The 25,653-nt window shown below is 39.9% G+C and overlaps 1 protein-coding gene across 2 annotated transcripts in view; it reads right to left on the bottom strand.

Moving 5' to 3' along the window:
* The window catches only part of LOC126330571 (coiled-coil domain-containing protein 40), a 356,717-nt gene that overhangs the window by 128,919 nt on the left and 202,145 nt on the right, over positions 1-25,653 (bottom strand). For both annotated transcript variants that reach the window (XM_049996367.1, XM_049996369.1), the window contains one exon: positions 5,244-5,489. In XM_049996367.1, the coding sequence (XP_049852324.1) occupies positions 5,244-5,489 (246 nt within the window). The remainder of the gene's footprint in view (positions 1-5,243; positions 5,490-25,653) is intronic.

Below are 25,653 nucleotides of genomic sequence, written 5' to 3' on the forward strand. Positions count from 1 at the left end.
CCTCAGATTCGGACGTCCCCACCAGTTGACACTTGCTTGATGGTGATTGGCGAACTGTGGTGGGGTAACGAATTCCTGGGCGGAAGGCAAAAGTTAGTGCTGGTCGCAAGGCTGAAATCTTTTGCCTCCATAACAGGTTTGAGGTACTGCCCACTGCTGAAAGTACTTCTGAGCCAGCAAGGATGGCCTTGCTTATTGCAGCAGTGGCCGGTCTTCCTGAGAGTTCCGGACAAGCACAAAGGGTGGGATTGTTTGTCATTGGGAGCTCCAATGTTAGGTGGGTGATAGAGCCCCTTAGGGATATGGTAGCTGAGGATGGGAAGAAAGCCAATGCGTACTTTGTGTGCATACCGGGGGGAGTCATCCTACTTTGGTACAGAGCTGAGTGGAGGGTCTGAATCAGAGGTTCAGATGATTCTGCAACCATGTGGGCTGCAGATTCCTCAACTTGCGCCATAGGGTGGTGGGGTTTCGGGTTCCGCTAAATAGGTCAGTGTCCACTACACACAGGAGGTGGCTACACGGGTAGCAGGCACTGTGTGGAGTGGACTGGGTGGTTTTTCAGGTTAGACAGTCTCGGGAACGATCAAAAAGGGCTCCAGTCTCTAAGGGTACAGGGCAAAGAAGTGACACGAATCGACCAAGCAACAGTCAGTGTTGTATTTGTAAGTTGTCATAGCTTGTTGGAAAAATACCAGAGCTTCAAGTGCTGGTAGAAAGCACTGAAGCTGAAACCATTATGGGAACAGAAAGCTGGCTAGAGCCAGAGATAAATTCTGTCGAGATTTTTACAGAGGCACAAATCGTGTTCAGAAAGGATAGATTACATAAAGTAGATGGTGGTGTGTTTGTGTCTGTTGGCAGTAGTTTATCTTGTAGTGAAGTTGCAATAGATAGTTCCTGCGAATGACTATGAATAGAGGTTATACTCAACAGCCATACCAAAATAATGATTGGCTCTTTCTACTGATCCCTCAGATGATGTAATAGCTGACAGTTCAAAGAAAACTTGAATATCATTTCAAATAAGTACCGCACTCATAGAGTTATAATTGGTGATGACTTCAATCTACCCTCAATTTGTTTGAGAAAATACATGTTCAAAGCTGGTGGTAGACAGAAAACATCTTCTGAAATTGTACTAAATGCTTTCTCTGAGAATTACTTTGAACAATTAGTTCATGAGCCCACACGAATTGTAAATGGTTTCGAAAACACAACTGACCTCTTAACCTCAAATAATCCTGATCTAATAGAGAGCGTCATGACGGATACAGGGATTAGTGAACACAAGGTCATTGTAGCGAGGTTCAAAACCATATCAACCAAAACCACTAAAGATACATGCAAAATATATCTATTTAAAACAGCAGATAAAGTCTCCATTCCTTCCAAGCTAATTATGTAAGTGTAGACCAGATATGGCTCAAATTAAAAGATACAGTATCATCAGCAATAGACAGATTGATACTGCATAAGTTAATAAACAGGTGGGACTGATCCACCAGGTACACAAAACACGTCAGAACACTGCTGCAGAAGCAACGAAAAAAGCATGCCAAATTCAGAAGAATGCAAAATCCCCAAGACTGGCTAAGTTTCACGGAATCTAGAAATTTAGTGTGGATGTCAATGCAAGATGCTATTAATAGTTTCCACAATGAAACATTGTCTCAAAATATGGTAGAAAACCCAAAGAGATTCTGGTCGTATTTAAAGTACACTAGTGGCAAAAAACAATCAATACCGTCACTGTGTGATAGCGATGGAAATGTTACCAATGATGGTGCCACTAAAGCGGAGTTACTAAATACAGTTTTCAGTAATCCCTCCATAAAAGAAGACGAAGTAAACATTCCAGAATTCGATACCAGAAGAGCTGTTAGTGTGAGTGACATGCTTACATGTCACAAAACAACTTAAGAAAGGCAAGTTTTCCAGTCCAGATAGTATACCAATCAGGTTCCTTTCAGAGTATGCAGACACAATAGTGCCTTTATTAGCAAACAACTGCTCACTTGACAAAAGGTCTGTTCCTAAAGACTGGAAAGTAGCACAGGTCACACCAATATTCAAGAAAGGAAATAGGAGTAACCCATTGAATTACAGACCCATATCACTGACCTCAATTTGCAGTAGGATTTTGGAGCATATACTGTACTCGAGCATTATGAATCACCTTGAAGAAAAAGACTTATTGATACATAACCAACATGGATTCAGAAAATATTGTTCTTATGGAACGCAGCTAGCTCTTTACTCCCATGAAGTAATGGCTGCTGATGACAAGGGATCTCAGATCGATTCCATATTCCTGGATTTCCAGAAGGCTTTTGATACCGATCCTCACAAGTGACTATTAATCAAATTGCATGCATATGGAGTATCATCTCTGTTGTGTGATTGGATTTGTGATTTCCTCTCAGAGAGGTCACAGTTCATAGTGACATACGGTAAATCATCGAGTAGAACAGAAGTGATATCTGGCATTTTGCAAGGTAGTGTCATAGGCCCTCTGCTGTTCCTAATTTACATAAATGATCTAGGTGATAATCTGAGCAGCCACCTTAGATGACACTGTAATTTACCATCTAGTAATATCATCAGACAGCCAATTCCAATTAAAAAATGATCTAGAGAGAATTTCTGTATGGTGCAAAAAGTGGCAATTGACACTAAACAAAGAAAACTGCAACGTCATCCACGTGGGTATTAAAAGAAATCCAGTAAACTTTGGGTACACAATGAATTGCACAAATCTAAGGGTTGTCAATTCAACTAAATACCTAGGAATTATAATTACGAGCTACTTAAAATTGGAAAGACCACATAGATAATATTGTGAGGAAGGTGAAACAAAGACTGCGCTTTGTTGGCAGAACACTTAGAAGATGCAACAAACCCCTTAAAGAGACAGCCTATATTACACTTGTCCATCCTCTGTTGGAATATTGCTGCACGGTGTGGGATCCTTACCAGGTATGATTGACGGAGGACATAAAAAAAGTGCAAGAAGGGCAGCTAATTTCGTGTTATTGTGCAATAGGGGTGAGAGTGCCACTGATATGAGTTGGGATGGCAGCCACTGAAACAAAGGCAGTTTTCTTTGCAGCAAGATCTATTTACAAAATTTCAATCAACAAGTTTCTCTTCAAAATGCAAAAATATTTTGTTGACACCCACCTATGTAGGGATAAATGATCATCTTAATAAAATAAGAGAAATCAGAGCTCGAACAGAAAGATATAGGTGTTCCTTTTTCCTACGCGCCATTCAAGGGTGGAATGGTAGAGAAGTAGTATGAAAATGGTTTGATGAGCCCTCTGCCCGGCACTTAATTGTGAATTGCAGAGTAACCATGTAGATGTAGATGTAGAACTCGCAGCAGGAGGAGCTAATGCAGATGACTCTCTCTGAAAAGATCATGGAAGACCAAAAAGCTGCAAATTGGCAAGAGACTATCAGAATAAATATATTTTAATTTTTATCTGTGATGGGATTGGAACAATAGAGTGGACGAAGGAGATGGTATCCAAGATATCTCTATGAGAGGAACAAAGATGCTGATGAAGACAGCAGAGTACCATGAAGATATAAATCTGGGTACCTAAGCTACTTAAGAATGTTTCTCCTAAGACCATGTTCAAGCAAATATAGGTGCAGAATTGGAAAATGTTGGAAGGAGTAGAGGAGGATAGTTAACTGGAAGGTTGCATCTGCATGCCAAACACTTGTGGTGGAAGTCGGAGAGAAATTCCTAAAAATAATGAAAGAGTTGAGGCTAAAACACTCTTTAGGCTTCTCACAGCTTACTGTCAGCATGATCAAGAACATCAGAAGTGACGACAGTGGTGGCAAGCTGGTGGCTCAAATTCTTGCACATAAACCTGCAGCACAGTAAGGCGGCAACTGTCATGTTCAGTCACCATCTGGGAAGAGAGGAGGTGGATGTGCACTGAACCAGGTACAGTATTTATATGATGGGAGTGTACCAGGCCTCAGAGAAACTGGAGGTATACTGATTTACACTAGGGCGGTTAAAAAAAATCCAGGCATTTATGTTAAGAATGGGATTTCATTCATGCAGATGGTGAATTTCAGTTCCAGGGACTTACTCACCTTCAGACTGAAACAGCTTGAGGAAGGAAGAATGAGGGAATCTGCACTAAACTGAATATTTGTTCCACAGAATTTCAAGCTGTGCTTAAGCCTGCTTGGTATTCACCAATTTTGTGATTGAGCTGCTTCTGAACTTCTTAGAGGAAGCATGCTAACAGAATTTTGTAAGTAACTTGAAGAAGGTGGATTCCTCGATAGTTATTTAAATCCAGTTTGTCACCTTTTTTGTGTAGAGGGTAAATGAAGGCATATTTTCAGTGTTCGAGAAGTTCAGAAATGAAACATCAGTTTACTTTCCAAAGAATTGTACACAGTATTTTATAAAATTTTGTTGCAGGTGCAACTAAAGTGATTTCTATACATAATTCTGAGTATCCTTAAAAATAATTAGTGCAAAGTGAAATATAAAAATATAACCACATAAACAAATAAAAGTAATGCAACTGAACTGGATCAGGTGGTATACTATGCTAATGTATTGTATCCTACAATACTTCAGTCTTGATCTGTTACATTAAAATGTAGATCTTGTGTTGATTTTAAAGCTGACCACAGCTAATGCCCCATGCCTAAAGCACATAAAACAGCTTCAGCTCACTGTACGACTTACAATAAATTTCACCATCATCAGGCCAGACCATATAGTGCCAATAACACACTGTAACCTTTCACGTCACAAACCTTTCTTCTAGTGTTTGACAGACCAATGGCAGTGCTGTTTGCACCATTCTAAATGACATCATCCAACTGTTCTTGTAATATGATGCTTCTGGCTCTCACAATGACAATGAAAATCAAGACATTTGCCTATGCATGGATAACTGTTTCTTACAATATGCTCCTAAGTTGACAGATCACATTAGTTAATTTATTTTATCTACTAGAGAGATGCTTGAGATTGGTGTTTCCATAATCTCCACATTACAGTAACATTGTGAACAATTAATCTTGGACATATAATTTGCATGATATAACCCTCTGACTGAATACCGAAACTTACAATCCATACAATATTATTCCATACAAATACACTTAATTCTTAATTAAGTTAATAAAAATTGTTGTAATAGAAACAAAGTGTTACTTTAATTCAAACACTGTGCAATTATGCTAACCACACTTACCCCAGTCTTGGCAACTAGTTCCTCTAGTTGCTTGTTGAGAAGATCAACAGTTGCCTGTCGCTTGCTGATACTGGATTTGAACTGTGTGAGGCTATTGGCTGCATGCTGGCACTCAACCTCTTCTTGTTGCAACTCATGATTGGCCTCTTCGAGAAGCTGAACACCATGTAGAAGTTCACTATTTTGCTGCTCTACTTCCAGTTCTGCTTGTGTCAGTTGATTTTCTGTTTCCATTAGAGCAAGTTCCTGTATTAAAATATATAAGTTTTTTGAAAATTTTTGGTCGTCCAGAAATAATTACCAGCTAGATCAAGTGAATAAAAATCAACAAAGGCTTAAAAAGAAAGTAATAAATTCTTTATTATTTTTGTATTAAAAAATATCTTAAAGGACAGCTATATTTACATTTTTCTCACAGTATCAGAATCCCTGCCATATTAGTCAGTCTAATAAGTGTAATATGGGATCACAGTTATCTTTGAATAACCATATTGTCTTTTCCGTTCTCTTTGTTTCATTATAGCACTTTTGCATCAATAATACTTGTGATGAACAAAGTATAAATACACATGAGGAATATTACATGAAATGAGCACATGTGATAGGTTGTGAAGTATAACTTTCTTACCCAGATTATAAAATAATATGTGATACAAAGAATTTGTCTAGCAATTAATATGCGAATATTTCTTGATGCTATAGTTTGTATTTTTTATAACTGACACTTTCAGTTATTAATTCAAGAATTTTGCTTTATCTCATAATCAGATACTGTAATTCATGAAATTAATGTCTAATGAAAACCAAACTGATTATGGGCTTAAAATGATATCAAATTATTGTATTCATATAGGTGAGCATTGAAACCTGTGGAAAGGTCAAAACATACACAGTTAAAGACAATTATTTAATTTGATGGATAAAAAATCTACTCCCTAAGTGGCAGCAGAACACCCACATAAAAGACGGTTGTAATTGGCAAGCTTTCAGAGCCAGTGGATCTTTCTTCAGGCACAAGGATTGAAGCAGAAGAAAGAAGGGCAAAGTAAAAGGACTGAAGAGGTCTAGAAAAAGGGGTTGATTTTGGGAAAGTCACCCAGATCCGCAGGTCAGGGAAGACTTACCATATGGGATGAGAAGGAAAGACTGATTGTTTTCATAGTTATAAAAGTCAAAGAAAAGATAAACATGTATTTATGTAAGTAAAAAGAAATATTCATAAAATTTATAGTATCCATACAAGGTGTAAAAACGCCACCAGCTGTCACTGTTGGCATGAACGTAAACTATACGAGCCAATGGTGGCTCGACAACAAACTGGGAGGTGAACCCCGGGAGAGGGAATGAGACTCAATACAAGAGTCAATCTACAGGGCAGCAGGGAGTCCAAAGACCATACAGAAACCAAGCATGAAAATAAACACAAACTTGACAAATGTGGATAATTATCAATAGCATGCAGAAAACAGAGCATGACATGAGGTGAGGTACTGGTTCGCAATAGTTGAAATTAATGTACGAACTGCTGGGAGAGGTCTATCACTGCCGACATGTAAACACCTGAGTCAGTGGATCTGCCGACATCATGATCAATTGCCAGTCAGTAGACGTGATACCATACCAAAGCCTTTAGTGTGATGTATGCAGTGCATGGAGTAGGTGAGCGCACAATGCTGGAGGGTTGACCAAATGACAGCTTGCTCCTCCATGGCAGCATGAGGACCACCTGGAAAATGTTTAGCCAATCCCGCAGCAGAGAAAAACATACAACAAACTCAATCTCCTCTCGCAAGCTCTGGCCAACCTGCCTGGACAGCGGAAATAATTTTCCAGAACATTAGCTCAGCAGTCATGGTAATCATCAAAGGATACTCCAACAATGACTGCTTGTCCAAGGTAGAAACTAGAGCCTTGTATTGATCTAACTCCATATCAGGATTAGCTGACAACCATGACATTGCATTTCCACTAGCATGTTGGGCAGTGGACCACTCCACAACCAGTTGGTGGTCCAACCTGATAGATTAGCGGGAGGGCTGAATAAGAAAACCAGTGACTTGTGGTTGGTGATAAGTAAGAATCTCACTCCATATAAGAACTTTTGAAACTCCTTAGTGCCATAAATGATAGCCAGTGCCTCTTTTGCCACCTGTGAGTAGTTATCTCGTGCCACAGAAAGCTTATTCGATGCACAAGCAGTGGAGTCTCGGTGACAACTGGGTTCTGATGGGTCAGAATTGCACCAATTAAATGCTAGGAGGCTTCGGTGGCAGGCAGAAAGGAGACTGTGATTTACATCCACAACCAATAACAGTAGAACACACTGGGGCACTGCTTGCAGGGCATTTCTGACTGCTTTGGAGTCTAAGGAAAGCACTGGAGCCCCCAAACACTGTCCTGTGACTCACCAACTTTCAAAAACTGTACTCAGGTGGCACATTTTGCAGTAAACTGCACACTTGGCCCCTACACACAGGTAATCTTGTTGAACATGCACCAAATGACAATTGGGCAAAACCACCATATTGCCCATTGAAGAGAATGAGGTGCTGAAGGAGAGAAACACAAAGAACCTGAAAAACATTGTGAGTGGGAATTACAAAGCTTCAGATGATGCGTACACACCAAGCCCAATAAAGTCAAAGGTGAGCAGCACTGTGATGTCACTGCACTCAAATCAACAGCATCAACACGCTGCAGCTCACCAGAAGGCAAGTCTGTCTGACACACATTACAGGGTGCCAGGGGCTATTTACCTCACATGCTGAACATCACCATTTTTTAATTTTTGGAAAGCACATCCATTGCCACAGCGATAAGCTCATGAGATTCAGCAATCTTAGTGAATGCAGCAAAAGAAGAGTGGGGCAAAAAAGGTCAATGCCCCAGTTTGTACCTATGGATCAGGTGTTAACTAGAATATCACATTCATAGTTAGCGAGCCTATTAGCAAGCCTACTTATGAGGTAGCACATTGGGGACACTCAAACAGACACTTGTGCAAAAGCCCCTACATGTCAGCAGTCCACAGAACATATGACTATCCAGGGCACTTGTGATACTGCTTAAACTTCAACTGTGATGCCACCACATGGATCTGATGGCCAAAATACAGCATGAATAGCTAACAAAGTTTATCAAAGGTAAAAATCAAACAATGGAAAATCCAGAATGGAATGTAATAATACCAAGAAAAGGAAAGTTGCTACTCACCATATAGCAGAGATGTTGACTCGCAGATAGGCACAACAAAAAGATTGTCACAAACAAAGCTTTTGGCCAGTGAGGCCTTCATCAAAAATAGACCACACACACACACACACACACACACACACACACACACACACACACACACTCACTCACTCACTCACTCACTCACTCCCACAAGTGCAACTCACCCACACATGTTGCAGTCTCAAGCAACTGAGGCCACACTGCGAGCAGCAGTACCAATGCATTGTATGGGTGAGTTGCATTTGTGCCTGTGTGTGTGTGTGTGTGTGTGTGTGTGTGTGGTCTATTTCTGACAAAGGCCTTACTGGCTGAAAGCTTTATTCGTGACAGCCTTTTCGTTGTGCCTATCTGACTCAGCATCTCTGCTATATGGTGCGTAGCAACTTTTCTTTTCATAATACTGTTTATCAAATGTAAGTTTCTCAGGGTCAGTAGAGGGCTCCAAATTCTGTATAATTCCATACAATCCCACACTGCTGGACAATAACAAGACAGCCTCATCAACTTGATTGACGATACACTTTACCTGTTGCTTGTACACAAAAACTCATTTTGCAGAGTTAATTATTTCAAGAAACTATAATTAAACTTTCAAACCACTGTAGAAATAACACCATTGGTCAGAATGATGTCAAAATGCAATGGAATATTTTTGAAGAAGGGGGAAAACGTATGGCAGGAGAAAAATAATAGTTACAAAATGTAGCAATATATGGCACTGAAAGCATCATAATTTAATAGTGGCTGACTACAAATGACAAATGAATAATACAACAATGCCTAAGGTGTACGTTTGACACTAAACCAACTGTACTATTTAGTGTGCATGAGTGAACAGGTATGATACTGTTAGTTACGTAAGCCCATCCACGACGGCAAGTTCATATCACATCAGATGGGAAAAATCGGTTTGTAATTGTCCTGTGGCCAAAAACCACACAAAAAATATCACTCACATCAGTTTTTAATTGGCCTGAGGCCAAAACCTACATAAAAAGCATCAATCACATTTGTTTTTAATTGTCCTGGGGCAAAAATGGCATAAAATGTATCAATCCATAAAAAGCATCAATCCAAATCAAACCAGATTACTAATTTCTGTGTGAATGGCGCAAAGCAAGTTCAATATGCTGTCCACTGTTTTCCGCAACAAATTGAAATCGAGAACCTGCATGTTCTACAACTGACTGAAGAGTTGCCGGGGTCACATTCAGAATGTGTTGCACAATGCATGCGTTCAATGGAGCTAAGTTTTCAGTCAGAACACTGAACACAACACCTTTCAGACAGCCCCACAGCCAGAAGTTACAGGGATTAAGATCAGGTCATTGTGACAGCAAAGCTGTAGGGACATGGCAGGTGATAATTCTATCATTTCCGAAATGGCACTTCAGCAGCTGCTTAACTGGGTTTGCAATGTGCGAAGGTGCATTATCTTGCATAGAAATGATCCCATTCATGCTGTTGGAGAGCTGGAATGATGTGGTTGCGCTAAAGACACTCATAGCGCTTACCAGTGATGGTACAGGTAACAGGACCGGAAGCACCTGTCTCTCTGAAAAAATATGGCCCTATGATAAATGCTACTGTAAACCTGCATCACATAATGACCTTTTCAGGATGAAGTGGTACTGGTTGATTTGCATGTGGATTTTCCGTTGCCCATATTCAACAATTCCTTGTATTGACATATCCTGTCATATGGAAGTGGGCTTCGTCTGTCCACAAAACCTTCCATGGCCCATAATTGTCCACTTACACATGAGCAAGAAATACTAAAGCAAAGGTCTTTCTTGCTGGCAAGTCATCAGGAAGTACCTCATGCACATGGGTATTTTTGAATGGATAGCAAAGAAGGATGTTTCGTAGGATTTTACACACTGTGCTCACAGATCTGTCCAATGTTCAGGCAATTTCCCATGCACTACACGTTTGCACACTAATACCCATCTCTTCTGCATGCTGTGGCCACTGTTTCCACTGACATCGAATCAATTCGTTTCCTCCCTCTACCATGTTGCACAGCAAAAAAATCTGTCTTTTCAAATTTTTGAATCATTTTCTCCAGACCCATGGCAGTCATCGAACCAGTGCCCTTTTTTCAAACCCTTCCGTGTCCAGAACTTCTGCAGAGCGACGTGTGCACAGTCATAATTCTTGCAATACAGCTTTACAAGCAGATCGTGATACTAGACTGAGACAGTCATGGTGAACATCGCAGATGTGGAAGGAGGAAAATCCATGTACCCGGCATGTTTATACCAACTTCAACAGATCGGGTGCATGACAGGTGGTTCAGGAGAATAATATACATCTATTCAATTGTCTCCGATTCGAACACAGTGAAGTAAAACCCATGGCTTATGCAAATGATATAGTGTTGCTGAGAAACTGAAGAAGAACTGAAAGACATGTACACATCTCTCAGGCACAGTGCCAGCAAAATGGGGCTTTTGATTAACCAAGAAAAAACCAAATATATGGAAATAAGTCAAGTCATAAACCCAAATCCTTACTTTGAAATTGACCAGCATTCTAAATTCAGAAAAGTTCTCCAGTTTAAACACCTTGGATCATATTTCAACAGTGAAAATGTCATAACAATGGACATAAATGAAAGAATAGCCTCAGGGTCAAGATGTCTGTACTCACTAAGCAACCCACTCAGAATTAAAGCTTTGTCAATTACCACAAAGATGAAGATATACAACACTATCATCTGCCCCATAGTACTGTACGGTTCATAAAGCTGGATGCTTAGAAAGAATGAAAGAGAAAAACTGAATTTTTTCGAAAGAAAAGTAATGAGAAAAATCTGGGAATCTGTGTTGGAGAATGGTGTATGGAGAATTCAAAAGAACAATGAAATTTATCAATTAATGAAGCAACCCATTATCATACAGAAATTAAAAAGTAGGAGACTGCAATGGGCTAGACATGTGGCTAGAAAGGAAACAACAGAACCACCAAGAAAGCATTTGAAGGAACTCTCCAGGCAACAAGACCACCGGGCCAACCCAGTACAAGGTGAAAAGATGACAAAGAGAAGGACATTGCAGCATTAGGAACTCTCACAGGGTAGAGAGAGGCTGCAAGAGATAGAAGGTGGTGGAAGCAGATCATTGATGCAGCACGTGGTCCACAGGGCCTGAGAGAGAGAGAGAGAGAGAGAGAGAGAGAGAGAGAGAGAGAGAGAGAGAGAGAGATGAAAGGCGTTTTTCGTTGCGACGGGATCTTCTCATGAAATTTGAATCACCAGTTTTCTCCTCCGATTTCTAAAACATTCTGTTGGAACCCACCTACATAGGGAGAAATGATCACCATGATAAAACAAGAGAAATCAGGGCTCGCACAAAAAAATTTACTTGCTCGTTTTTCCCGCGTACCGTTCGAGTGTAGAACGGTAGAGAGACAGCTTGAAGGTGGTTCATTGAACCCTCTGCCAGGCACTTTATTGTGGATAGCAGAGTAGTCACGTAGATGTAGATGTAGAGAGAGACAGCACCATCTATTGATCAATTTCCACACTATTTGTTTTCTTCTGCCACACGTTTTCCCCTTCTCCGACAATATTCTGTTGAAATTTGACGTCATTCTGACCAGAGGTGTTATTTCTACAGTGTTTTGAAAGTTGATGTGCTATACAGTGAATTTCTATAAGAGCATGCAAGAATGTAACAGGACATAGAGAATGCTCTACTGGACAATTTAAGGTAGAGAACCTGTGGTTGGAGAAGACAGCTTAAGGAGATATGGAAGTAAACTTGTCTACCACTTTGTCTTGGATTGTTGTTTTCCAGCATATTTACAACTAAAATGCAAACAACTGTACACATACTGTGCTGTTTATTTACATGTACATCCTTTATTTCCTGCAAGGAAACAAGAAGGACAAGCCTGATTATAAGGAAGTCATGATGCAGGTTTTGTTTACTTTACTTGCCCATTTATTTATTTATTTATTTGTCGTATCCAAGACATCACTTTTACAAAATCTATAAGATTACAATAAAGATAAAACATAAAGCAATACAGTACATGGATATGAGAGAAGTGAAGATCAAATAAAGTAAAATACAAAAACACAGAAAACAAATTTCATTCAAAAGAGCTGGTATGATTCTGTCTGGGATTACAATCTTTATACCCCATGCAAAGCCCAGTACATCGCAGCTTAAACAGCCTTGTCATTTGCTGTTAATAGGTCCTGTATTGTGCAAGGTTCAACCAATTCCCTGCAGACTAGTAAATGTTGTGGATCTTGCAGTTCTTCACTTCCAAGGAGCTTGTCTATATTGGTATAGTATCATTTCTTCAAGTTTTCTTTGCAACGTGATACACCCAATCTTATTCTATTCAAGGCTTTTTGGATCATGTATGGAAGTTTGAAGCTGGCTGTAGGTTCTTCCCTGAATCTATTCCCCGGTCTTCCTGGTTCCAAGTTTCGTCACAGTTCTTCTCGTCGTGCTTTATGTGGTAAAGGGATTGGAACAGTTGTTTGTAGAAAACTCGGCCTTGATTTAAGTCTTTTAGGTTGGAGGTGGTGTCCAAACATTGGATGCCCAGGATCTGTTTCTTGTTTTTGTTTCTCAGTTTCTGCAGCTGTTCTCCTGATGTCAGGAGGGGCTATGCCCATAAATTAGTACAGCTGATTTGTACGAGTTGGGTGGAGGCAGCCAGTTACAATGTGTCCTGCCTCATTCAAAGCTATATTTACTTGTTTTGCAAGGGTGGATTTTTGCCATACAGGCACTGAGTACTCTGCAGTGGAGAAATGTAATGCTAGTGCTGATGTATGGAGAACTGTTGGTTGTGCTCCCCAACTATATGTAGGCTTGGGGACGATGTTGCTCCTGGCACTCACTTTCATGTTTTTGTCCAAACAGTGATCCTTGAAGATGAGAGGGTGGTTGAGTTTGACTCCAAGATATTTTGGTGTGTCGCAATGAGAGAGGCATTGTCCCTCCAGGTTATGTTGTGCTTGTCCACATGGTGGCTCTGTTGTACCGCATTTATATTCCCATGACAGGACATGCTATGAATCAACAACATACCCACTCATAACTCAGTGCCATTCAGAGATTACAGTACAATACAATGGAGCAGTACCGGTACAGTTTTGCAGAACTCACTGACATGCACTTGTGTATGGGGAAGTACGTTGCAATGCTCCCGCTGCTGAAAGGCTGTACAAGGAATGATTTCCTAACAGGCATCATCTATCATGTCAGGTTCTTATTTCTCTTGATCAATGTGTTTACTGGAATGAAGAAACAAGGGACCTGGCAACATGACGACCACTTGCACACCCGATTTTGAAGAGGAAATGCTGGACTGTGTTCCAGTGAACCTCACAACAAGTACTCGCTGTATTGCATGTGAAATGAGTATTGCACATACTAGCATGTGGCGAGTATCCACAAACAACAATTACACTGATATCACCTGCAGTGAATCCATGCAATGCTTGTGACTGACTTTGACCAAAAGGGTCACATTGTGTCAGTGGTTGGTCCAACAATGGATTGATCAACCAGATTTCTTCCAAATCATGCTGTTTACTGATGAGGTCTCATTCGACTGTCATGGTATTTTGAACAGCAGGAATAGCCATGTGTGAGATGAGGTAAACCCTCATGCTGTAGTAGGTGCACACCATCAAGCACATTTTGCTGTGAATATCTGGGCCAGCATTATAGGCGACCATCTCATTAGGCCATATCTTCTAGCTGGCCATCTGAATGGCCACCTGTACTTGAGGTTCATGCAAAGAGTTCTACCTGAATTGTTGGAGAACGTACCCTTGGCTGTTCATGAGAGGATATGGATACAGCATGATGGTGCACCACCGCACTTCAGTGTATACGTCCACAACCATCTCAAAGCTGTGTTTCCTAGTCACTGGATTGTAAAGGGACGTCCAATTCCATGGCCTACGAGGTTACCTGACCTGAATCCCCTTGATTATTTCCTATGGGGATATCTACAATCACTTGCATATCAGACCCCAGTATATACAGAGATGGAATTAGTTGCCAGAATGGTAGCGGCCTGTGGACTGGTTTGAAACACAGGTTGTGTCAGAATCTTGTTTGCCGATGTCATGCTTGCATTGAGATTGATGGCCATCAGTTTCAGCACATTTTTTAAGATACAGTACAAATGGTGTGTTCATTGAGTCAGTGATAGTATTTGCAGTAAACTGTTACTTACTTAAATAAAAAAAACTACACAGTAATGCGATTTTATTCCTATTACTTCCTTCACATGGTTCCTCTGACCGCAGGTTCCATATCTCATATTTTTCAGTGGAGCATCCTCTATCTCCTGTTAAACTTTTACATGCTCTTATGGAAACCTCCTGCATAAAATGTTAGAACATGTGTGATATTTTCCGTTTTGGTATGATATATTCAATGAAGTAGTTTCTGTAAGGATTAAGAAGAGAAACATTCCCAAAAGACTGTCGAAAATAATTACTTTCATGCTTAGATGACATATTTATTTACAGAACCTCATGTAGAAACAAACAGCTAAGCAAAATGATTCACTAAGTCTCTGTGGTCCCTCAAAAAGTCTGTGAAAACGATTTCAAAAACAGATTGTGATAGGTGTGGGGATATTACACACATATATAAAAGCTATATAGCAATTTCTATGCAAGCAGCACTAGTAGTGTTTAAGTAGAGAATTTCAAAAATCAAAAGTGTATGCTTTCATATATTTGGGAGTATCACTGTCATCCAGCAGCAGATGCACAGTTGATGCAAATAACAAAATAGGACAAAGGAAAAGTGCAGTAAAATTGTTGAGAGTATTGTTACATATGGTGCAGAGGCATGGGAGCTGAATAAGAAGGAGAGAGAAAGGCAACTGGGACTGGGAATGGACTTTTGTACAATAAATTGTAGTATTTTGAATTGATCCATGTAAGAATAACACGATATAGGGAAATTGTGGGAACTAGCAAGAAAATACACTCCTGGAAATGGAAAAAAGAACACATTGACACCGGTGTGTCAGACCCACCATACTTGCTCCGGACACTGCGAGAGGGCTGTACAAGCAATGACCACACGCACGGCACAGCGGACGCACCAGGAACCGCGGTGTTGGCCGTCGAATGGCACTAGCTGCGCAGCATTTGTGCACCGCCGCCGTCAGTGTCAGCCAGTTTGCCGTGGCATACGGAGCTCCATCGCAGTCTTTAACACTGGTAGCATGCCGCGACAGCGTGGACGTGAACCGTATGTGCAGTTGACGGACTTTGAGCGAGGGCGTATAGTGGGCATGCGGGAGGCCGGGTGGACGTACCGCCGAATTTCTCAACACGTGGGGCGTGAGGTCTCCACAGTACATCGATGTTGTCGCCAGTGGTCGGCGGAAGGTGCACGTGCCCGTCGACCTGGGACCGGACCGCAGCGACACACGGATGCACGCCAAGACCGTAGGATCCTACGCAGTGCCGTAGGGGACCGCACCTCCACTTCCCAGCAAATTAGGGACACTGTTGCTCCTGGGGTATTGGCGAGGACCATTCGCAACCGTCTCCATGAAGCTGGGCTACGGCCCCGCACACCGTTAGGCCGTCTTCCGCTCACGCCCCAACATCGTGCAGCCCGCCTCCAGTGGTGTTGCGACAGGCGTGAATGGAGGGACGAATGGAGACGTGTCGTCTTCAGCGATGAGAGTCGCTTCTGCCTTGGTGCCAATGATGGTCGTATGCGTGTTTGGCGCCGTGCAGGTGAGCGCCACAATCAGGACTGCATACGACCGAGGCACACAGGGCCAACACCCGGCATCATGGTGTGTGGAGAGATCTCCTACACTGGCCGTACACCTCTGGTGATCGTCGAGGGGACACTGAATAGTGCACGGTACATCCAATCCGTCATCGAACCCATCATTCTACCATTCCTAGACCGGCAAGGGAACTTGCTGTTCCAACAGGACAATGCACGTCCGCATGTATTCCGTGCCACCCAACGTGCTCTAGAAGGTGTAAGTCAACTACCCTGGCCAGCAAGATCTCCGGATCTGTTCCCCATTGAGCATGTTTGGAACTGGATGAAGCGTCGTCTCACGCGGTCTGCACGTCCAGCACGAACGCTGGTCCAACTGAGGCGCCAGGTGGAAATGGCATGGCAAGCCGTTCCACAGGACTACATCCAGAATCTCTACGATCGTCTCCATCAGAGAATAGCAGTCTGCATTGCTGCGAAAGGTGGATATACACTGTACTAGTGCCGGCATTGTGCATGCTCTGTTACCTGTGTCTATGTGCCTGTGGTTCTGTCAGTGTGATCATGTGATGTATCTGACCCCAGGAATGTGTCAATAAAGTTTCCCCTTCCTGGGACAATGAATTCACGGTGTTCTTATTTCAATTTCCAGGAGTGTAATTGATGTAACTGAAAGAAAACAGCTATTGTGACTCAGTCTCCGGAAAGCATGAATAACAACAGCAGTCCACAACAAATATGCTAATGTACTTAACATGGGAAAAAGAAGAAAGGATACTAGTACGAAATGGAAGAAAGACAGAGGTCTCTAAGATGGAGACTGGCTGAATAGAAAAAGGTGGAAAATAGGAAGCAAGTCATTGTGACACAGTCATAAGTAATACTTGTGATATAATCACGATACCTATTATCAATCTGTATGATTCAGATACACATTTAACACTTTGTAACGGATCTGAGGAAAGAAATGCAATGTCATCTTCACTACAACCTTCAGTTAGAGCACTGTGTTTGATTTTCAGATTATCCACTATGCTTACTGCTGAATATGTAATTGACTGTGACTGCATGTTGTAATATAGTAATATGCAGAGCACTGAATTTTAATATTTATAAGCACTAATTTGATGCAGGCAACATGTTAATAAACAATAAAATAAACTACAACAGGGGGCATTCTAAAGTCAGGAAATTCAATTGCTTCAACAAAGAAGATTAATTCTGGGTAGAGGTAGGCAGTATGTACATAAGAAGGTTACTGTGGTGTGAGAAAAGAAGCAAATGAATCAATTACCGAACTATAGAATTATATAAAAGAGACAATTCTGTGAAAGAAGAACAGGGAAAAAAGATTACAAAAAGCAAGTAAATAAACTTGTTAGGAAAGAGAAGTGAAACAGAGTGGAGGCCATAAATAAAACAAATACCAGCAACTGGGGAGCAAAGAAATATAACAAACAATATATGACATGGGACTAGAAACAATAGGGTGAAGACAGCCGATAAAATTTATGTTACAATGAAACACAACATTTTGCCAGCATTTAAATAAAAACAAAGTTAATAACCTATTAACTGACTCACCCCATGTCATTAAAACATATCGCATTTATGACTTATTGAAAATGTACCTAAAATGAAAATTTCTAGCAGAATGAAAATCTACATCTGCAACAAACTACTCACAAACTGCCACAGAGCTGATCAAACTATGTACAATTTGACACATTCCATATTCTTGTGATTCATTCGCTTCCAGGATCTACAGAACATGAAATAAATAAATAAACAAATAATATAAAACTTTTCACAGCATAAAGACACAGTTCAATCTCAAAAAAGAGTTATGCTCTAATACACAATGACAAATAGTTGTGCAGAAATGAGCATTCCTTTTTTTTCCCCTCCAAACCTCAGTCAATATCAAACATCTTCCAATTGAAAATACTGTGACAACATATACATTGTTTTCATATAGAACACACTTTGAGATAAACAAATTACAGTTGCACATGGGAAACTTCAACTAACCACAAACAAATATCAAATATGTCTAAATCCTGTACAAAAAAGAGAAACTTCCAGCAGTGTGAAAGGCAAAAAGAAGGAAGTTAATGTAAAAGAAATAGAAGACCCTGTGATATTCAGGCCCTGATGCGGCAGCAGATATTCGAACAATGACAGTCAATGGAGGATCAGTAAGGAGGATTTTTTCTTTTAATTCTGCTGTCTGAAGCATAGAAAATAATTGACATTCCTCCACATTTCCACAAATACACACTTTTGTATATAAGTATGAAAACTGTCAGTCACTTTAATATCTGAGACTCTTTAACTATTTATTTGGAAAAACAGAAAGAAAAAATGAAGAACTGTATGGCACCAATTAGCTGAGCTTCACAAATAGCACAGGAACTTGAGAAGGAATACTCATTTTCTGCTATTTTTAGTGAACTACCAAGAATAATCATACATTAGGTGGATTAAGCTGTTTCATCACTTCAGTTAATTTGTGTGTGGAAGATCTAATGGCGACAGTGAAGCAAAATTTTACAGTAGGAATAAAAGTACTGCAGAAAAAAGATACAACTTTTCATTCGCACATGACATCAACCTTATGGCTGGAAGAAAGAAATAAGGTTTAAAAGGACTGTTACACATGATGAACAAGATGATTATCAAAGGATATGATGTGAAGATACCTTCAAAAAAAGAAAAAAAAACTTCAAGTTGTATATGGAGGATATGACGTGAAGATACCTTCAAAAAAAGAAAAAAAAGTTTTAAGTTGTATATGACACACTGGAATAAATGACTCATGTCACTCCTATTGCCAAGAAAGTTCCTTTGACAGGCACATTTAATCATTAGCTTCTACAACCTATATCAAACAGTTAGAGAATTATTGAACATGTTTTATGCTAATATATTGTAGGGGTTCACTGGATGTCACCCCCCAACAACAGTTCAGGACAGAGGAGACGAGGTAATGGCAGAGGTAAAGCTGTAAGGGCGGAGCATGATTCGTGCTTGGGTAGCTCAGATGGCAGAGCACTTGCCTGCAAAAGGCAAAGGTCCCGAGTTCAAGTCTTGGTCTGGCACACAGTTTTAATCTGCCAGGAAGTTTCATATTAGCACACACTCTGCTGCAGAGTGAAAAATCTCATTCTAGAGAGACAGTGGTTTGGACCTGTCTCATGTCCAAGGCATTAATGAGACAGCATTAAATTAACATCCATTTATTGCTGACAGTTCTACAGTGATTCAGTCTCCTTCTTGGTGCACACTGAGTGGTGCATCAGCACAAGGTGCCCTGTTCCCAAGTCGAACAGCATGCAGACAGACAGATTAGTTTCTCATCCATGGAAGATCTGCCTGGCCCTCCTTTTCAGCCAGTTATCATTGTGATCAGCATGAATAGCAACTTGCAGACTTGAAGCCCCCGCCTCCCCCATATACACACACAAATCCCTTCCCCTGCACCTTCTTCCCACCCTCTCCTCACAGCCAGATTGCTGTGGACTTATACAAGCAGACTCCAAACTGGCAGTGGGTGTCAATACTTGGTTGTGTGTCAACCGGCCATACTGCATCTAATGGAGTTGGCCTTCTGTTGGCATCAGTGATGCAGACGGCATGTACAGACTTTGAACCCTGACTGGTAGGAAGGGAATGGTTATACAGTGGTTGATAATGTGATTCCCCCATAAGGGTAACTAAATGTGCTCCAGTTTTTCAAGCCTATCAACATTAATGGAATATCATTAAAACTCATTTTCAATAATGTTGTGGTGCTGAATCAGATGTTCCTGAAGCTTTCTTGCACAGTCAGTGGCAATGTGCCTCTTGCTTCGTGTTTCGGCACCCCTGAGTGTTATACTCATTACGAAATCACTGCATTCCAGGCAGGCATGCTATGCCTGGATGTCATACGAAACAGTCCAAAATTTTATTCTTCACTGTAGTATTATTTTGTTGTGCAACATTCCCCCATTTTTTTATTAAATGGGATCTCTTTTTGCCTCTAACTAAAGCTAATTCCACAAAGCTAATCCATTATATGAAATTCCTTAATCTATTACACAAATTCCCAGATGACTTTTTATCCTTTATTTACTAATGTATAGATCTATGAATTGACTTACTCAGTATTATTTCCTGTCAAATTACTAAACCAGGCAACAGGTAAATCATGCAAGTGTCATTCAGTCTTTCACTTGCAAAAATAGAAATTACATGAATGGTCACAAGAATTGTTACAGTACGGTAGCTCTAAAGCTCATACTCATAACATGGTTACTCTGCTTCTCTCAGTACTGCATTGCAATGTCTCATTTGTGGAAATGCGGCCCTTCTGTGATGCCATAAATTTATCTAATGAGTGATATCTGGATTTAAGATATCATTCAAAAATGTTGGGTCTGAACTGGTAGTATCTCCAACAGCTTCTATGGCCAAAACAGCAAGGACTGGCTTAATTTAGTCATTGTTGTACCTGCAATCATGGCTGGAAGGCAGAGAGGTGTTCTGGCTATCTCACAAACCATACAATTTGTTTTGATGCCACTGTCCCTTACTTTCATCTTAGTAATACTCTGCAACTTCCCCTTCCCATTATAATTCAGAATTATAACATCTGGAATGAATACTGAATAAATCCAATGTCCGCCCATTCTCTGAAAATGTGGATAGGGGTTAGTTCTTCCCTAAAAAATGGTTCAAATGGTTCTGAGCACTATGGGACTTAACTTCTGAGGTCATCAGCCCTCTAGAACGTAGAACTACTTAAACCTAACTAACATAAGAACATCACACACATCCATGCGCGAGGCAGGATTTGCAGCTGCGACTTTAGTGGTCGCGCGGTTCCAGACTGTAGCGCCTAGAACCACACGGCCACCCCAGCCAGCAGTTCTTCCCTCTGACACTCTGTGGCTTCAGGTTTCCCCAGGAACAACTGTGCATCACATGCTTGCATGTCATTCTGGACCATCCTAGTTGAACAGACCATGATATTGTCTTGCTTATAACACCACAGCTCTTCCACGAAAATTAGAGCATAATTTTCCCTGTTTTCCAAGACTTTTAGCTCTTCACTGGTTTGAACAAATACCCATTACTCCCCTCTGGATGTGGTGTGTGATCAGCAATATTACCAAATTGTTCCTAGCTGCCCATGTTGGCACACCACCTGAGAGACAGGAATTTCTTATCACTTCCATTCCCACATTCAAAAAATGTGAGTGCCTAAGAAAAACACTACCAAACAACATAACATTGCCAACTCCTAACCTGCCTAGTACAAAACAAGAAACAAACCCTCAAAACACAATAGTATAAACCCCAATGTCTGAGAAAGAACACGACAAAAAGACATTTCAATGCAAAAGAAACTAAATACTGTTTACCAATTATGAGGTCTTAGTACCTACAGCATGTTGCTTGTATCCCAATCATTCTTAACTAGTGGCTTCTTGGCCCTCATAGACGCTTAATTCTGTACTACCTGTGGTTATGGAATCTGTGGCAAAGTATCTAATTCTTCACTGATTGGTTTGCCTCAGATGACATGAATAATAGATGTCTTCAATGGATGATGCACCTTCACATTTATCGGTGATGCCATCTCTGACACATGATAAGGTCTCAGATACTTAGAAACTTCTCTGTTCTGCCCTTCAGTAAAACCTGCTGGACCATTTGATACAGTGGCAATTTTCCAGTATGTTGGCCAGTGTGTTTCTGACATTCGAGTGCTTTCATATTCGTCTGTTTAACCTTCTGTCGGACCTCTCTTAACCATTTTGTGAACTTCTTCATTGATTCTTCATTAGCACATAATTTAGGTTTCTGAACCTTGAAAAGAAATGGCATCCACATACAACCACCTACTGTGGAAGATCTGTACCCATATGTACTTCAGAATTATGTGCAGAGATGATGCATTGAAGTATGACTCTCAAATAATGCTGACTGTTTACATAATGATTCAAAATTTTAGAAATTGTGCAACGAATCCTAACACGGTACATACATCTGCTTGTGGATGGAAAGGACTAGTGCACAGTTTTCAGATATGAAGCAAACAACACAACTTCTTCCACATGTCTAACACAAAAGTTGTACCCTGGCCTGCAATTATAGTGTCAGGAATATCCAATGTTAATATCCAATTTTTTGTGAATTTTGGTTTATTATTCTCACAATGTACATAACCTAAATCATTTGATTCAAGTACAAGAGACACAGAATGCACCTAATGGCCAACTATGCCAAATGCTCACTATGTTTATTCACTGTGTGTTCCAGGTGTGTGCCTGTTAGTGTTTGATAAGTTGTATTACTTTTTATTAAGAAGAATTTTCCTTTGTTATTATACTTCTCTACTGTGGTCATAATAAAACACTTGTTCTTGTTTACCTGTATCTTTATCATTTCTTGTCGAGCATTTCATCATGGGAGATATAGCAGTAATAACACAATTTTGTTATATATTACATACAATTAAAAAACTAACAATTATCCCTTGCTGAAATCATCAAGTCATCTTTTATGAATTCCTCTACTGAATAGTAGCATATCTCATGCAGAATCTACTGCAGCCTAGTTTTTAAAATCTCTGGCTTCATATCCAATATGTTTTTGCCCACTAACTTGTTATATACTGGCATCCCAATATACTATGGAGCCCATGAATATAATTTCAGCTGATGTGTTGGTAACATAAAATTATTTTTATTTCTCTTTATATATATGTGGTTAAAAAGATACTGCTCAAATAATTTTTGTCTGCTGACTAGGAAGATTTTAATTCCATAAAACTATATGAAGGGAACAGTCAGGATCTGCAGTTTCCGAAATATTGGGTGACAAGATTCTGTTTGTAGTGCAGTAATCATTTATCTGATAATTTTCTTCCACAGTTTCAGAATTCGAGACACACTGTTTGAATTTCCCCACAAAATTATAGCATACTTAATGACCAATCCAAAATAACTGTGATATGCTATTTTTTGTGTGCTCATGTCAGTAGAATTTGCTATTGTTTGCATGAAAAATGCAAAACTGCTTAGCTTATTCAGCAGAAAGTCAATACATATATTCCAGCATAAGTTCTTGTTGACATTTAGTCCTAGGAATTTGGTTGTGTCCACTTCTTCCATTAGTTGATTGTTGTATTCTATTTTAAATCCCACACATTTAAATGTTTGGTTTTGAAATGTACCATATGGCCCAAGGTATTTAACTGGAACCAGTTTTCTAGTGTATACAGAGTGCTTAAAATGGAGTTTGGAATTTTTTCTTCATCATCACAGAAGTATCATCCACAAACAGAACTGATGAGGAATTTACCCTTATGGGTAAATCATTTACACAGAATAGGAATGCGATTGGCCTCAAAATGGAGCCTTGAGGATCACCTTGTGATACTGTACTCTATTTACAATAATAAATCACTGCATTTGAGGTGATCGTTACCTTTTGTTTTCTGTTGTGCAAGTATGATGTAAGGCTATTCAGAGCATTGTCCTTAATCCTACGTTTGTCTTGTTTGTAAATAAGCAAGATATAATACATGGAGTCAAATGCTTGTGTAAGATCACAGAAGATACCTGCAATTTTCCTCCTCTGATCCAATGGTTTGCATATCTTTTTGATAAAGTTATTCCCAACTGCATTTGTCACTGTCCTTATCTGCTACTTGTGCTTTCTGTCACTTTCACAAGCTTTTACCTAATGCTTGCTGAGCTCCAATTTTCCTGCTTAGTGTGTCTGTGTTTGTGTGCTTTTATCTAGGTCTATGCATCACTTTGTAATTAAACATGCTTAGCTTCAATGTTCACTGTGCCAGCCAATTGGAAGGGACATTTAATCCCAACAGCCACTTACGGGAAGCATGTACCTTAAACATTTTCTTTATAAATAACAAAGTAGGTATTACCATAACTAACAGCTAGTATTTCTTTCTCTGTTGTGGAATAGTTAACCTTCTGCCTTGTTCAACTGCCCCAACGCAGAAGCCACTGGACTTTCACTATAATCCACAATTTGACTCAAAACACAACCAACTGCAGTACTGCTTGCATTGCAAGACAGGATGAATTGTTGCTTGAAGTTATGAAATACCAACACAGGACTTGATAGAAATGCTTGTTTTAATTTCTCAAATGCAGCTTGACACTCTGCTGACCATTTGAGTTTCATTCCTTTTTTCAATAAACAATTCAAGGGCTCAGCAATTTGCACAAAATGCCTCACAAATTTTTTGTAATTTGTTAATTCCAGAGGCCTAAAAATAATTGTACCTGTTTCAGAGTCTGTGGTGAACAATGGCATGACATGCTAATATTAGCTATCAATCAGTTCTTATTTTTTTACTGGCTAATTACATGTCCAAGATAGTTTACTTTTGTTTGAGCAAAATGTCACTTATTGACACTGAGTGTTAGACTGCAGTCTTTTAAAAGCTTCTTCCAATCTCTCATATGTTCTTACATATCCTTTGAAAATACAATTAAATCACCAAGGTTGACCAGAACTTTTTTAGGTTTCAACCACAAAGCCCTCCATCCAAGAATGTCTGGAATGCAGCCAGTGCATTCTTCAGTCCAAATGACACCCTAAGATATTGGTAATGCCCCATGGTATCTGTTTTTGGCATGTCTTCAAACAACTTCAAACTGGTGGTAGCCACTCTTGAAATTCATGATTGAGAAGTATCTACATTGACCCAAACTGTTGAATGTTTCTGTAATGTTATGGGTGGGATATGCAACAGTGATATTCCTTGCACTGAGATAGTAATAATCACAACAAAAACTATATTTCTTGGTACCATCCAAAAAAATTTTATGCACAGTGATAACAAGTGTTTAACTATCTCACATAGTACAGAAATGCTAATGGTAGTTGATGGCTATGGTCATTACTTGACATGTCAGTACAGACTTTCTCTAAGACATTCAAACTGACAACCATCACACCCTTTGGTGGACTAACCTCATCTATGCCAAAATAGTCAAAACTCACAGAAAGCATAAATCTCCCTCTATATTCATAGCACATACTACACTCCTCTGCACCACACAATGTAACTTATCTCATTCCTCATTGTAGTCCAATAGTTCTATCATGTACAATGATTTCCTTGTTAAGCCCATAGATACATTAACCAAGATCAATTTTCCTGTACCTGTTTCTGTGTTATAATTTAACCTTTAGTGTACTTCTATGCAGTTTAGGTTGCAACACCTTCATGACAGGTACACCTTGCAAAATTGTTTCACTAACAGCTCTCTCTCGCCATTAGAGACAAAGTCCCACCAAGTTTCATACTATGCTTCGAGAGATCAATTACAGCACACTGTTCATTCACAAAACCACTTCATCCTGAAGTAACATGGCTACCTGACTCTTCAGAATATCAATGGCTT

Source organism: Schistocerca gregaria, chromosome 2 (genome assembly GCF_023897955.1).
Source record: "Schistocerca gregaria isolate iqSchGreg1 chromosome 2, iqSchGreg1.2, whole genome shotgun sequence".
NCBI classification, from domain to species: Eukaryota; Metazoa; Arthropoda; class Insecta; order Orthoptera; family Acrididae; genus Schistocerca; species Schistocerca gregaria.